This window comes from Coregonus lavaretus, assembly GCF_964263955.1.
Source record: "Coregonus lavaretus genome assembly, chromosome: 33".
Taxonomy (NCBI): domain Eukaryota; kingdom Metazoa; phylum Chordata; class Actinopteri; order Salmoniformes; family Salmonidae; genus Coregonus; species Coregonus lavaretus.
In genome coordinates this window covers 1759279-1774305 of record NC_140020.1, presented here as the reverse complement: position 1 = coordinate 1774305, position 15027 = coordinate 1759279, and the positions used below count along the sequence as shown (strand labels likewise).

General features: G+C 48.8%; 1 protein-coding gene across 1 annotated transcript in view; it reads left to right on the top strand.

Moving 5' to 3' along the window:
* The window catches only part of LOC311108340 (stathmin-4-like), a 35525-nt gene that overhangs the window by 16385 nt on the left and 4113 nt on the right, over nucleotides 1-15027 (top strand). The window contains exons 3-6 of the mRNA XM_084150971.1: nucleotides 6388-6486; nucleotides 6668-6873; nucleotides 12582-12773; nucleotides 14707-14958. Of these exons, the coding sequence (XP_084007097.1) occupies nucleotides 6388-6486; nucleotides 6668-6873; nucleotides 12582-12773; nucleotides 14707-14958 (749 nt within the window). The remainder of the gene's footprint in view (nucleotides 1-6387; nucleotides 6487-6667; nucleotides 6874-12581; nucleotides 12774-14706; nucleotides 14959-15027) is intronic.

Genomic DNA, 15027 nt, shown 5'->3' with positions numbered 1-15027 from the left:
ACTCCCCATGTAGGTAATGAACCCTGACACTGCATATACAGTAGCCACTGTGTTAAGCCATGTTTGGGAGGTGTTATATTCAACTGTAAACTAACGGGTTGGGGATAATGCTTTGTATATTATTGGGAGGTTGGGTTGACATTAGTCTGGCCAGGCGCCGTATTCTGGTTTTGGCGTGGCTATGTTTACACTGTCAGAGACACACTGTACTGTACAGTGGCCTAAGCTAGGCTACCTACAGCAGAGGTACTGTACAGTGGAATATGCTAGGCTAGGCTAGGCTACCTACAGCAGAGGTACTGTACAGTGGAATATGCTAGGCTAGGCTAGGCTACCTACAGCAGAGGTACTGTACAGTGGACTAGGCTAGGCTAGGCTAGGCTACCTACAGCAGAGGTACTGTACAGTGGACTAGGCTAGGCTAGGCTAGGCTACCTACAGCAGAGGTACTGTACAGTGGACTAGGCTAGGCTAGGCTAGGCTACCTACAGCAGAGGTACTGTACAGTGGACTAGGTTAGGCTAGGCTAAGCTAGGCTACCTACAGCAGAGGTACTGTAAAGTGGGCTAGGTTAGGCAGGGCTAGGCTACCTACAGTTGAGGTACTGTACAGTGGACTAGGTTAGGCTAGGCTACCTACAGCAGAGGTACTGTACAGTGGACTAGGTTAGGCTAGGCTACCTACAGCAGAGGTACTGTACAGTGGACTAGGTTAGGCTACCTACAGCAGAGGTTGGCTAGAAGGAGAGCGCCTCAACAAGCCAATGCGGCTTTTGGTCCTGTCCTCTACTGACCTAACCTTTTATAAATATGCCATTTAGCAGACGCTTTTATCCAAAGCGACTTACAGTCATGCGTGCATACATTTTTTTTGTGTATGGGTGGTCCCGGGGATCGAACCCACTACCTTGGCGTTACAAGCGCCGTGCTCTACCAGCTGAGCTACAGAGGACCACATCTGCTGGGGGAAAAATCACGGATGTCCTGAATTTAAAAAATATATGTACTTTAGCAAAGTATTCAGACCCCTTGACTTTTTCCACATTTTGTTCAGTACAGCCTTATTCTAAAATTTATTAAATAGTTATTTTCCTTCATCAATCTAGACACAATACCACATAATGACAAAGCAAAAACATGTTTTTAGATTTTTTTGCAAATGTATAAAAAATGTACAACTGAAATGTGACATTTACATAACAATTCAGACCCTTTACTCAGTACTTTGTCAAAGTACCTTTGGAGCGATTACAGCCTAGAGTCTTCTTCAGAGACTTGTCCTGAAGCCATTCCTGCGTTGTCTTGGCTGTGTGCTTAGGGTTGTTGTCCTGTTGGAAGGTGAACCTTCGCCCCAGTCTGAGGTCATGAGTGCTCTGGAGCAGGTTTTCATCAAGGACCTCTCTGTACTTTGTTCCGTTCATCTTTCCCTTGATCCTGACTAGTCTCCCAGTCCCTGCTGCTGAAAAACATCCCCACAGCATCATGCTGACACCACCATGCTTCACTGTAGGGATGGTGCCAGGTTTCATCCAGACGTGACGCTTGGCATTCAGGCCAAAGAGTTCAATCTTGGTTTCATCAGACCAGAGAATCTTGTTTCTCATGGTCTGAGAGTCTTTAGGTGCCTTTTGGCAAACTCCAAGCGGGGCTGTCATGTGCCTTTTACTGAGGAGTGGCTTCCGTCCGGACACACTACTATAAAGGCCTGATTGTTGGATTGCTGCAGAGATGGTTGTCCTTCTGGAAGGTTCTCCCATCTCCACAGAGGAACTCTGGAGCTCTGTCAGAGTTACCATTGGGTTCTTGGTCACCCGCCTGACCAAGGCCCTTCTCCCCCGATTGCGCAGTTTGGCCGGGCGGCCAGCTCTAGGAAGAGTCTTGGTGGTTCCAAACTTCTTCCATTTAAGAATGATGGAGGCCACTGTGTTCTTGGGGACACAATCCTGTCTCAGAACTCTACGGACAAATCCTTCGACCTCACGCAAGTATAAACACCATGGGACCACGCAACCATCATACCGCTCAGGAAGGAGACGCGTTCTTTCTCCTAGAGATGAACGTACTTTGTTGCGAAAAGTGCAAATCTATCACAGAACAACAGCAAATGACCTTGTGAAGATGCTAGAGGAAACAGGTACAAAAGTATCTATATCCACAGTAAAACGAGTCCTATATCGACATTACCTGAAAGGCCGCTCAGCAAGGAAGAAACCAAAACTGCCAAGCCGAAGAACACCATCCCAACCGTGAAGCACGGAGGTGGCAGCATCATGCTGTGGGGGTGCTTTGCTGCAGGAGGGACTGGTGCAATTCACAAAATAGATGGCATCATGAGGAAGGAAAATTATGTGGATATATTGAAGCAACATCTCAAGACATCAGTCAGGAAGTTAAAGCTTGGTCATAAATGGGTCTTCCAAATGGACAATGACCCCAAGCATACTTCCAAAGTTGTGACAAAATAGCTTAAGAACAACAAAGTCAAGGTACTGGAGTGGCCATCACAAAGCCCTGACCTCAATCCTATAGAAAATGTGTGGGCAGAACTGAAAAAGCATGTGCGAGCAAGGAGGCCTACAAAACTGACTCAGTTACACCAGCTCTGTCAGGAGGAATGGGCCAAAATTCACGCAACTTATTGTGGGAAGCTTGTGGAAGGCTAACCGAAACATTTGACCCAAGTTAAACAATTTAAAGGCAATGCTACCAAATACTAATTGAGTGTATGTAAACTTATGACCCACTGGGAATGTGATGAAAGAAATAAAAGCTGAAATAAAGTCAGGAATTGTGAAAAACTGAGTTTAAATGTATTTGGCTAAGGTGTATGTAAACTTCCGACTTCTACTGTGTACAGTGGGGGAAAAAAGTATTTAGTCAGCCACCAATTGTGCAAGTTCTCCCACTTAAAAAGATGAGAGAGGCCTGTAATTTTCATCATAGGTACACGTCAACTATGACAGACAAAATGAGAAAAAAAAATCCAGAAAATCACATTGTAGGATTTTTAATGAATTTATTGGCATATGATGGTGGAAAATAAGTATTTGGTCAATAACAAAAGTTTCTCAATACTTTGTTATATACCCTTTGTTGGCAATGACACAGGTCAAACGTTTTCTGTAAGTCTTCACAAGGTTTTCACACACTGTTGCTGGTATTTTGGCCCATTCCTCCATGCAGATCTCCTCTAGAGCAGTGATGTTTTGGGGCTGTCGCTGGGCAACACAGACTTTCAACTCCCTACAAAGATTTTCTATGGGGTTGAGATCTGGAGACTGGCTAGGCCACTCCAGGACCTTGAAATGCTTCTTACGAAGCCACTCCTTCGTTGCCCGGGCGGTGTGTTTGGGATCATTGTCATGCTGAAAGACCCAGCCACGTTTCATCTTCAATGCCCTTGCTGATGGAAGGAGGGTTTCACTCAAAATCTCACGATACATGGCCCCATTCATTCTTTCCTTTACACGGATCAGTCGTCCTGGTCCATTTGCAGAAAAACAGCCCCAAAGCATGATGTTTCCAACCCCATGCTTCACAGTAGGTATGGTGTTCTTTGGATGCAACTCAGCATTCTTTGTCCTCCAAACATGACGAGTTGAGTTTTTACCAAAAAGTTATATTTTGGTTTCATCTGACCATATGACATTCTCCCAATCCTCTTCTGGATCATCCAAATGCACTTCAGACGGGCCTGGACATGTACTGGCTTAAGCAGGGGGACACGTCTCGCACTGCAGGATTTGAGTCCCTGGCGGCGTAGTGTGTTACTGATGGTTGGCTTTGTTACTTTGGTCCCAGCTCTCTGCAGGTCATTCACTAGGTCCCCCCGTGTGGTTCTGGGATTTTTGCTCACCGTTCTTGTGATCATTTTGACCCCACGGGGTGAGATCTTGCGTGGAGCCCCAGATCGAGGGAGATTATCAGTGGTCTTGTATGTCTTCCATTTCCTAATAATTGCTCCCACAGTTGATTTCTTCAAACCAAGCTGCTTACCTATTGCAGATTCAGTCTTCCCAGCCTGGTGCAGGTCTACAATTTTGTTTTTGGTGTCCTTTGACAGCTCTTTGGTCTTGGCCATTGTGAAGTTTGGAGTGTGACTGTTTGAGGTTGTGGACAGGTGTATTTTATACTGATAACAAGTTCAAACAGGTGCCATTAATACAGGTAACGAGTGGAGGACAGAGGAGCCTCTGAAAGAAGAAGTTACAGGTCTGTGAGAGCCAGAAATCTTGCTTGTTTGTAGGTGACCAAATACTTATTTTCCACCATAATTTGCAAATAAATTCATAAAAAATCCTACAATGGGATTTTCTGGATTTTTTTTCCTCAATTTGTCTGTCATAGTTGACGTGTACCTATGATGAAAATTACAGGCCTCTCTCATCTTTTTAAGTGGGAGAACTTGCACAATTGGTGGCTGACTAAATACTTTTTTTCCCCACTGTATATATATATATATATATATATATATATATATATATATATATATACACTGCTCAAAAAAATAAAGGGAACACTAAAATAACACACCCTAGATCTGAATGAATGAAATTATCTTATTAAATACTTTTTTCTTTACATAGTTGAATGTGCTGACAACAAAATCACACAAAAATTATCAATATAAATCAAATGTATCAACCCATGGAGGTCTGGATTTGGAGTCACACTCAAAATTAAAGTGGAAAACCACACTACAGGCTGATCCAACTTTGATGTAATGTCCTTAAAACAAGTCAAAATGAGGCTCAGTAGTGTGTGTGGCCTCCACGTGCCTGTATGACCTCCCTACAACGCCTGGGCATGCTCCTGATGAGGTGGCGGATGGTCTCCTGAGGGATCTCTTCCCAGACCTGGACTAAAGCATCCGCCAACTCCTGGACAGTCTGTGGTGCAACGTGGCGTTGGTGGATGGAGCGAGACATGATGTCCCAGATGTGCTCAATTGGATTCAGGTCTGGGGAACGGGCGGGCCAGTCCATAGCATCAATGCCTTCCTCTTGCAGGAACTGCTGACACACTCCAGCCACATGAGGTCTAGCATTGTCTTGCATTAGGAGGAACCCAGGGCCAACCGCACCAGCATATGGTCTCACAAGGGGTCTGAGGATCTCATCTCGGTACCTAATGGCAGTCAGGCTACCTCTGGCGAGCACATGGAGGGCTGTGCGGCCCCCCAAAGAAATGCCACCCCCACCATGACTGACCCACCACCAAATCGGTCATGTTGGAGGATGTTGCAGGCAGCAGAACGTTCTCCACGGCATCTCCAGACTCTGTCACGTCTGTCACATGCTCAGTGTGAACCTGCTTTCATCTGTGAAGAGCACAGGGCGCCAGTGGCGAATTTGCCAATCTTGGTGTTCTCTGGCAAATGCCAAACGTCCTGCACGGTGTTGGGCTGTAAACACAACCCCCACCTGTGGACGTCGGGCCCTAATACCACCCTCATGGAGTCTGTTTCTGACCGTTTGAGCAGACACATGCACATTTGTGGCCTGCTGGAGGTCATTTTGCAGGGCTCTGGCAGTGCTCCTCCTGCTCCTCCTTGCACAAAGGCGGAGGTAGCGGTCCTGCTGCTGGGTTGTTGCCCTCCTACGCCCTCCTCCACGTCTCCTGATGTATTGGCCTGTCTCCTGGTAGCGCCTCCATGCTCTGGACACTACGCTGACAGACACAGCAAACCTTCTTGCCACAGCTCGCATTGATGTGCCATCCTGATGAGCTGCACTACCTGAGCCACTTGTGTGGGTTGTAGACTCCGTCTCCTGCTACCACTAGAGTGAAAGCACCGCCAGCATTCAAAAGTGACCAAAACATCAGCCAGGAAGCATAGGAACTGAGAAGTGGTCTGTGGTCACCACCTGCAGAACCACTCCTTTATTGGGGGTGTCTTGCTAATTGCCTATAATTTCCACCTGTTGTCTATTCCATTTGCACAACAGCATGTGACATTTATTGTCAATCAGTGTTGCTTCCTAAGTGGACAGTTTGATTTCACAGAAGTGTGATTGACTTGGAGTTACATTGTGTTGTTTAAGTGTTCCCTTTATTTTTTTGAGCAGTGTATATATATTTAACGATATGTGTATATAACTATATATAAATAACTAAATGTGTAAATAACTATATATATATATATATATAAATATATGTGTATATAACTATATATATATATAACTAAATGTGTATATAACTATATATATATATATAACTATATGTGTATATAACTATGTATATATAACTATATGTGTATATAACTATATATATATATATATGTATATATATATATATATATATATATATATATATATGTATATATATATATATTTATATATATATATATATATATATATATATAACTATATGTCTGTGTCCCCTGCAGCATACAGAGAGAAGGTCAAAGAGCTCCCCCTGGTGTCTCTTTTCTGCTCTTGCATCAACCCTCAGACCATCGACTGTAAGCCCACATACAAAGCAGAAGGTAAAACAACACATTTATAAACTTCATTTATAAATGATACTTTATACTTCCTGACGTTTCATACAGTAGAAACGAAAGAGAAAAGACAGCATTGAAGAAACAGAATATCTAGTAACATGTGGGCTAGCTAGATGTCTAAAGGATTGGGTTTTAAAGCTCTTACCTCCTGTCCCATCCCCAGATGCGGTGGACCTGGGCTGGTGTGTGATAAAGGACGTGGAGGTGATAGAGTTGAACAAGCGTGCGTCAGGACAGGCCTTCGAGGTCATCCTGAAGCCCCCGTCGTTCGATGGCGTCCCAGAGCTCAACGCTACCATGCCCCAACGCAGAGAACTCTCCATGGAGGAGATCCAGAAGAAACTAGAGGCTGCAGAGGAGAGGAGGAAGGTGAGGAGGACAGGGAGGGGAGAGGAGAGGAAATACTAGGAGACAGGGAGGGGAGAGGAGACACTAGGAGACAGGGAGGAGGAGAGGAGACACTAGGAGACAGGGAGGAGGAGAGGAGACACTAGGAGACAGGGAGGAGGAGAGGAGACACTAGGAGACAGGGAGGGAATAGGAGACACTAGGAGACAGGGAGGGGAGTGGAGACACTAGGAGACAGGAAGAGGAGAGGAGACACTAGGATACAGGGAGGAGGAGAGGAGACACTAGGAGACAGGGAGGAGGAGAGGAGAAACTAGGAGACAGGGAGGAGGAGAGGAGACACTAGGAGACAGGGAGGAGGAGAGGAGACACTAGCAGACAGGGAGGAGGAGAGGAGAAACTAGGAGACAGGGAGGAGGAGAGGAGACACTAGGAGACAGGAAGAGGATAGGAGACACTAGGAGACAGGGAGGAGGAGATGAGACAGGGAGGAGGAGAGGAGACACTAGGAGACAGGGAGGAGGAGAGGAGATACTAGGAGACAGGGAGGAGGAGAGGAGACACTAGGAGACAGGGAGAAGGAAAGGAGACACTAGGAGACAGGGAGGAGGAGAGGAGATACTAGGAGACAGGGAGGAGGAGAGGAGACACTAGGAGACAGGGAGAAGGAAAGGAGAACACTAGGAGACAGGGAGGGGAGAGGAGACACTAGGAGACAGGGAGGAGGAGAGGAGACACTAGGAGACAGGGAGGAGGAGGGGAGACACTAGGAGACAGGGAGGAGGAGAGGAGACACTAGGAGACAGGGAGAAGGAAAGGAGAACACTAGGAGACAGGGAGGGGAGAGGAGACACTAGGAGACAGGAAGAGGAGAGGAGACACTAGGAGACAGGGAGGAGGAGAGGAGACAGGGAGGAGGAGAGGAGACACTAGGAGACAGGGAGGAGGAGAGGAGACAGGGAGGAGGAGAGGAGACACTAGGAGACAGGGAGGAGGAGAGGAGATACTAGGAGATAGGGAGGAGGAGAGGAGACACTAGGAGACAGGGAGAAGGAAAGGAGACACTAGAAGACAGGGAGGAGGAGGGGAGACACTAGGAGACAGGGAGGAGGAGAGGAGACACTAGGAGACAGGGAGGGGAGAGGAGACACTAGGTGACAGGGTGGAGAAGAGACACTAGGAGACAGGGAGGGGAGAGGAGACACTAGGAGACAGGGAGCAGGAGAGGAGACACTAGGAGACAGGGAGGAGGAGAGGAGACACTAAGACACAGGGAGGAGGAGAGGAGACACTAGGAGACAGGGAGGGGAGAGGAGACACTAGGAGACAGGGAGGAGGAGAGGAGAAACTAGGAGACAGGTAGGAGGAGAGGAGACACTAGGAGACAGGGAGGAGGAGAGGAGACACTAAGAGACAGGGAGGAGGAGAGGATACACTAGGAGACAGGGAGGGGAGTGGAGACACTAGGAGACAAGGAGGAGGAGAGGAGACACTAGGAGACAGGGAGGAGGAGAGGAGACTCTAGGAGACAGGGAGGAGGAGAGGATACACTAGGAGACAGGGAGGGGAGTGGAGACACTAGGAGACAAGGAGGAGGAGAGGAGACACTAGGAGACAGGGAGGAGGAGAGGAGACACTAGGAGACAGGGAGGAGGAGAGGATACACTAGGAGACAGGGAGGAGGAGAGAAGACACTAGGAGACAGGGAGGAGGTGAGGAGACACTAGGAGACAGGGAGGAGGTGAAGAGACACTAGGAGACAGGGAAGGAAGAGGAGACACAAGGAGACAGGGAGGAGGAGAGGAGACACTAGGAGACAGGGAGGGAATTGGAGACACAAGGAGACAGGGAGGAAGAGAGGAGACACTAGGAGACAGGGAGGAGGAGAGGAGACACTAGGAGACAGGGAGAAGAGAGGAGACACTAGGAGACAGGGAAGGGAGAGGAGACACTAGGAGAGAGGGAGGAGAGGAGACACTAGGAGACAGGGAGGGGAGAGGAGACACTAGGAGACAGGTAGGAGTTGAGACACTAGGAGACAGGGAGTATGAGAGGAGACACTAGTAGACAGGGGGTAGGAGAGGAGACATTAGGAGACAGGGAGGGGAGAGGAGACACTAGGAGACAGGAAGAGGAGAGGAGACACTAGGAGACAGGGAGGAGGAGAGGAGACAGGGAGGAGGAGAGGAGACACTAGGAGACAGGGAGGAGGAGAGGAGACAGGGAGGAGGAGAGGAGACACTAGGAGACAGGGAGGAGGAGAGGAGATACTAGGAGACAGGGAGGAGGAGAGGAGACACTAGGAGACAGGGAGAAGGAAAGGAGAACACTAGGAGACAGGGAGGGGAGAGGAGACACTAGGAGACAGGGAGGAGGAGAGGAGACACTAGGAGACAGGGAGGAGGAGAGGAGACACTAGGAGACAGGGAGGGGAGAGGAGACACTAGGTGACAGGGTGGAGAGGAGATACTAGGAGACAGGGAGGGGAGAGGAGACACTAGGAGACAGGGAGCAGGAGAGGAGACACTAGGAGACAGGGAGGAGGAGAGGAGACACTAAGACACAGGGAGGAGGAGAGGAGACACTAGGAGACAGGGAGGGGAGAGGATACACTAGGAGACAGGGAGGAGGAGAGGAGAAACTAGGAGACAGGGAGGAGGAGAGGAGACACTAGGAGACAGGGAGGAGGAGAGGAGACACTAAGAGACAGGGAGGAGGAGAGGATACACTAGGAGACAGGGAGGGGAGTGGAGACACTAGGAGACAAGGAGGAGGAGAGGAGACACTAGGAGACAGGGAGGAGGAGAGGAGACTCTAGGAGACAGGGAGGAGGAGAGGATACACTAGGAGACAGGGAGGGGAGTGGAGACACTAGGAGACAAGGAGGAGGAGAGGAGACACTAGGAGACAGGGAGGAGGAGAGGAGACACTAGGAGACAGGGAGGAGGAGAGGATACACTAGGAGACAGGGAGGAGGAGAGGAGACACTAGGAGACAGGGAGGAGGTGAGGAGACACTAGGAGACAGGGAGGGAATAGGAGACACAAGGAGACAGGAAGGAAGAGAGGAGACACTAGGAGACAGGGAGGAGGAGAGGAGACACTAGGAGACAGGGAGAAGAGAGGAGACACTAGGAGACAGGGCAGGGAGAGGAGACACTAGGAGAGAGGGAGGAGAGGAGACACTAGGAGACAGGTAGGAGTTGAGACACTAGGAGACAGGGAGTATGAGAGGAGACACTAGTAGACAGGGGGTAGGAGAGGAGACACTAGGAGACAGGGAGGAGGAGAGGAGACACTAGGAGACAGGGAGGAGGTGAGGAGACACTAGGAGACAGGGAGGAGGAGAGGAGACACTAGGAGACAGGGAGGAGGAGAGGAGACACTAGGAGACAGGGAGGAGGATAGGAGACACTAGGAGACAGGGAGGAGGAGAGAAGACACTAGGAGACAGGGAGGAGGAGAGAAGACACTAGGAGACAGGGAGGAGGATAGGAGACACTAGGAGACAGGGAGGAGGAGAGAAGACACTAGGAGACAGGGAGGTAGAGAGAAGACACTAGGAGACAGGGAGGAGGAGAGGAGACACTAGGAGACAGGGAGGAGGAGAGGAGACACTAGGAGACAGGGAGGAGGATAGGAGACACTAGGAGACAGGGAGGAGGAGAGAAGACACTAGGAGACAGGGAGGAGGAGAGAAGACACTAGGAGACAGGGAGGAGGATAGAAGACACTAGGAGACAGGGAGGAGGAGAGAAGACACTAGGAGACAGGGAGGAAGAGGGAAGGCACTAGGAGACAGGGAGGAGGAGAGGAGACACTAGGAGACAGGGAGGAGGAGAGGAGACACTAGGAGACAGGGAGGAGGAGAGGAGACACTAGGAGACAGGGAGGAGGAGAGGATACACTAGGAGACAGGGAGGAGGATCGGAGACACTAGGAGACAGGGGGGATAGGAGACACTAGGAGACAGGGCGGGGAGAGGAGACACTAGGAGACAGGGAGGAGAGGAGACACTAGGAGACAGGGAGGAGAGGAGACACTAGGAGACAGGGAGGAGGAGAGGAGACACTAGGAGACAGGGAGGAGGAGAGGATACACTAGGAGACAGGGAGGAGGAGAGGAGACACTAGGAGACAGGGAGGGGAGAGGAGACACTAGGAGACAGGGAGGAGGAGAGGAGTCACTAGGAGACAGTGGGGATAGGAGACACTAGGAGACAGGGCGGGGAGAGGAGACACTAGGAGACAGGGAGGAGGAGAGGAGACAGGGAGGAGGAGAGGAGACACTAGGAGACAGAGGGGAGGGGAGACGACTGGGAGACAGGGAGTGGAGAGGAGACACTAGGAGAGAGGGAGGAGGAGAGGAGTCACTAGGAGACAGGGAGGAGGAGAGAGACACTAGGAGACAGGGAGGAGAGGAGACACTAGGAGACAGGGAGGAGGAGAGAGACACTAGGAGACAGGGAGTAGAGGAGACACTAGGAGACAGGGAGGAGAGGAGACACTAGGAGACAGGGCGGGGAGAGGAGACACTAGGAGACAGGGAGGAGAGGAGACACTAGGAGACAGGGAGGAGAGGAGACACTAGGAGACAGGGAGGAGGAGAGGAGACACTAGGAGACAGGGAGGAGGAGAGGATACACTAGGAGACAGGGAGGAGGAGAGGAGACACTAGGAGACAGGGAGGGGAGAGGAGACACTAGGAGACAGGGAGGAGGAGAGGAGACACTAGGAGACAGGGGGGATAGGAGACACTAGGAGACAGGGCGGGGAGAGGAGACACTAGGAGACAGGGAGGAGGAGAGGAGACAGGGAGGAGGAGAGGAGACACTAGGAGACAGGGAGGAGGAGAGGAGACACTAGGAGACAGGGAGTGGAGAGGAGACACTAGGAGAGAGGGAGGAGGAGAGGAGTCACTAGGAGACTGTGAGGAGGAGAGAGACACTAGGAGACAGGGAGGAGAGGAGACACTAGGAGACAGGGAGGAGGAGAGAGACACTAGGAGACAGGGAGTAGAGGAGACACTAGGAGACAGGGAGGAGGAGAGAGACACTAGGAGACAGGGAGGAGAGGAGACACTAGGAGACAGGGAGGAGGAGAGGAGACACTAGGAGACAGGGAGGAGGAGAGGAGACACTAGGAGACAGGGAGGAGGAGAGGAGACACTAGGAGACAGGGAGGAGGAGAGGAGACACTAGGAGACAGGGAGGAGGAGAGAAGACACTAGGAGACAGGGAGGGGAGAGGAGACACTAGGAAACAGGGAGGAGGAGAGGAGACACTAGGAGACAGGGAGGAGGAGAGGAGACACTAGGAGACAGGGAGGAGGAGAGGAGACACTAGGAGACAGGGAGGAGGAGAGGAGACACTAGGAGACAGGGAGGAGGAGAGAGACACACACGCTAACCATAGGGATAGAGGACTCTCAACAGCCTGTTTTAGCATGGGCAGCGCCTTTGAGGACTTTCACCATTTTGAAGTGGTACTTCCTGTGGGTTAAGGAAGGTTCAGTTTGGACTTCCTGTGGGTTAAGGAAGGTTCAGTTTGGACTTCCTGTGGGTTAAGGAAGGTTCAGTTTGTTTGACTACTTCAAAATGGAGATGGCCTCAATGGAGCTGCTCCTTCTCTCAGGCGTCATAATGGGACAGATGTTGCATCCTCTAAATATCACTATGGCACAAACACACACCATGTCTGTATCCTGATACTCTCCTCACACCGCCATCTAGTGCCAGGAGGCTGAGCTGCTGAAGCACCTGGCAGAGAAGAGAGAGCACGAGAGAGAGGTGATCCAGAAGGCCTTTGAGGAGAACAACAACTTCATCAAGAACGCCAAGGAGAAGCTGGAGCAGAAGATGGAGGCCAACAAGGAGAACAGAGAGGCTCTGCTGGCGGCCATGTTGGAACGACTGCAGGAGAAGGTGATGTTTAGCCACGATCTCTCTCTTAGCTCTTAGCTACTATCTGGCTCTCCTTATTTATTTCTCTTGAGTTGCTCTCTCTCTCTCTCTAGTCTCTCTGGTCTCTTTCTAGTCTCTCTCTCTCTAGACTCTTTCTAGTCTCTTTCTGGTCTCTCTCTCTCTCTCTAGTCTCTCTCTCTCTCTAGTCTCTCTCTCTCTCTCTCTCTCTAGTCTCTCTCTCTCTCTCTCTCTAGTCTCTCTCTCTCTCTAGTCTCTCTCTCTCTCTCTAGTCTCTTTCAAGTCTCTCTCTCTGTCTCTAGTTTTTCTCTCTATCTCTCTCTCTCTCTAGTCTCTCTCTAGTTTCACTCTCTTTCTCTCTAGTCTCGCTCTTGTCTCTCTCTCTCTCTCTCTCTCTCTCTCTCTCTCTCTCTAGTCTCTCTCTCTCTCTCTCTCTCTCTCTCTCTCTCTCTCTCTCTCTCTCTCTAGTCTCTCTCTCTCTCTCTCTCTCTCTCTCTCTCTCTCTCTCTCTCTCTCTCTTTCTCTCTCTCTCTCTCTCTCTCTCTCTCTCTCTCTCTCTCTCTCTCTCTCTCTCTCTCTCTCTCTCTCTCTCTCTCTCTCTCTCTGGTCTCTCTAGTCTCTCTCACTCTCTCTCTAGTCTCCCTCCCTCTATTTTATATACAGTGCCGTGAAAAAGTATTTTTGCATATTTTTGATACTGAATGTTATCAGATCTTCAACCAAATCTAATATTAGATAAAGGGAACCTGAGTTTACAAATAACAAAAAAATTGATACTTATTTTATTTATTTAATTAACAAAGTTATGCAACACCCAATTCCCCTGTGTGAAAAGTAATTGCCCCCTTACACTCAATAACTGGTTGTGCCACCTTTAGCTGCAATGACTGCAGCCAAATGCTTCCTGTAGTTGTTGATCAGTCTCACACATCGCTGTGGTGGAATTTTGGCCTCCTCTTGCATGCAGAACTGCTTTAACTCAGTGACATTTGTGGGTTTTCAAGCATGAACTGCTAATATCAAGTCCTGCCACAACATCTCAATTGGGATTAGGTCTGGACTTTGACTAGGCCATTCCAAAACTTCAAATGTGTTACTTTTTAACCATTTTCATGTAGATGTGTAAATGAAAATGTAAATGAAAATGGTTAAAAAGCAAAACATAAGATGTTTTAGGATGGCCTAGTCAAAGTCCAGACCTAATCCCAATTGAGATGTTGTGGCAGGACTTGAAATGAGCAGTTCATGCTTGAAAACCCACAAATGTCGCTGAGTTAAAGCAGTTCTGCTTGCAAGAGTGGGCCAAAATTCCTCCACAGCGATGTGAGAGACTGATCAACAACTACAGGAAGCGTTTGGTTACAGTCGTTGCAGCTGAAGGTGGAACAGCCAGTTATTGAGTGTAAGGGGGGCAATTACTTTTTTGCACAGTATGGGTTGCATAACTTTGTTAATGAAGTAAATGAAATAAGCATGTAATTGTTGTGTTATTTGTTCACTCAGGTTCCCTTTATCTAATATTAGGTTTTAGTTGAAGATCTGATAACATTCAGTATTAAAATAATGTAAAAGTAGAGACATTTTGAAGGGGGTTAAATACTTTATATCTCCCTCTTCCTCCCTTTTCACTTTAGTTTATCTACTAAAACTCTCTCTTTAATCTCCCTCTTCCTCTTACCAGTCTCTCGAAATTATTCTTGAACGTAGCATTTTTATAATTTTGAAAAAAAAATTAAGCATCATATGTATTCCTCTGTACTAAGATCTCAAAATGCATGAATATTTTACAGACACTACACATATTTTAGTTTCTGTCTGATCATTCCCATGTTGATTATCTTTTGTTTTATGCTGTTTTTACGTCTGGGTTTTACAGAATGAATGCTAATAGATTCCTGAATGTAAATATTGTTGTTGTTGTTTTCCCGTGTGGCAGGACAAACATGCAGAAGAGGTGAGGAAAAAGGTACTAGCTTTGGCAGATGCGGTGGATCTGGACTGGTGTGTGATAAAGGACGTGGAGTTGATAGAGTTGAACAAGCGTGCGTCGGGCCAGGCCTTCGAGGTCATCCTGAAGCCCCCGTCGTTCGATGGCGTCCCAGAGCTCAACGCTACCATGCCCCAACGCAGAGAACTCTCCATGGAGGAGATCCAGAAGAAACTAGAGGCTGCAGAGGAGAGGAGGAAGGTGAGGAGGACAGGGAGGGGAGAGGAGACACTAGGAGAAAGGAAGGAGGAGAGGAGACACTAGGAGACA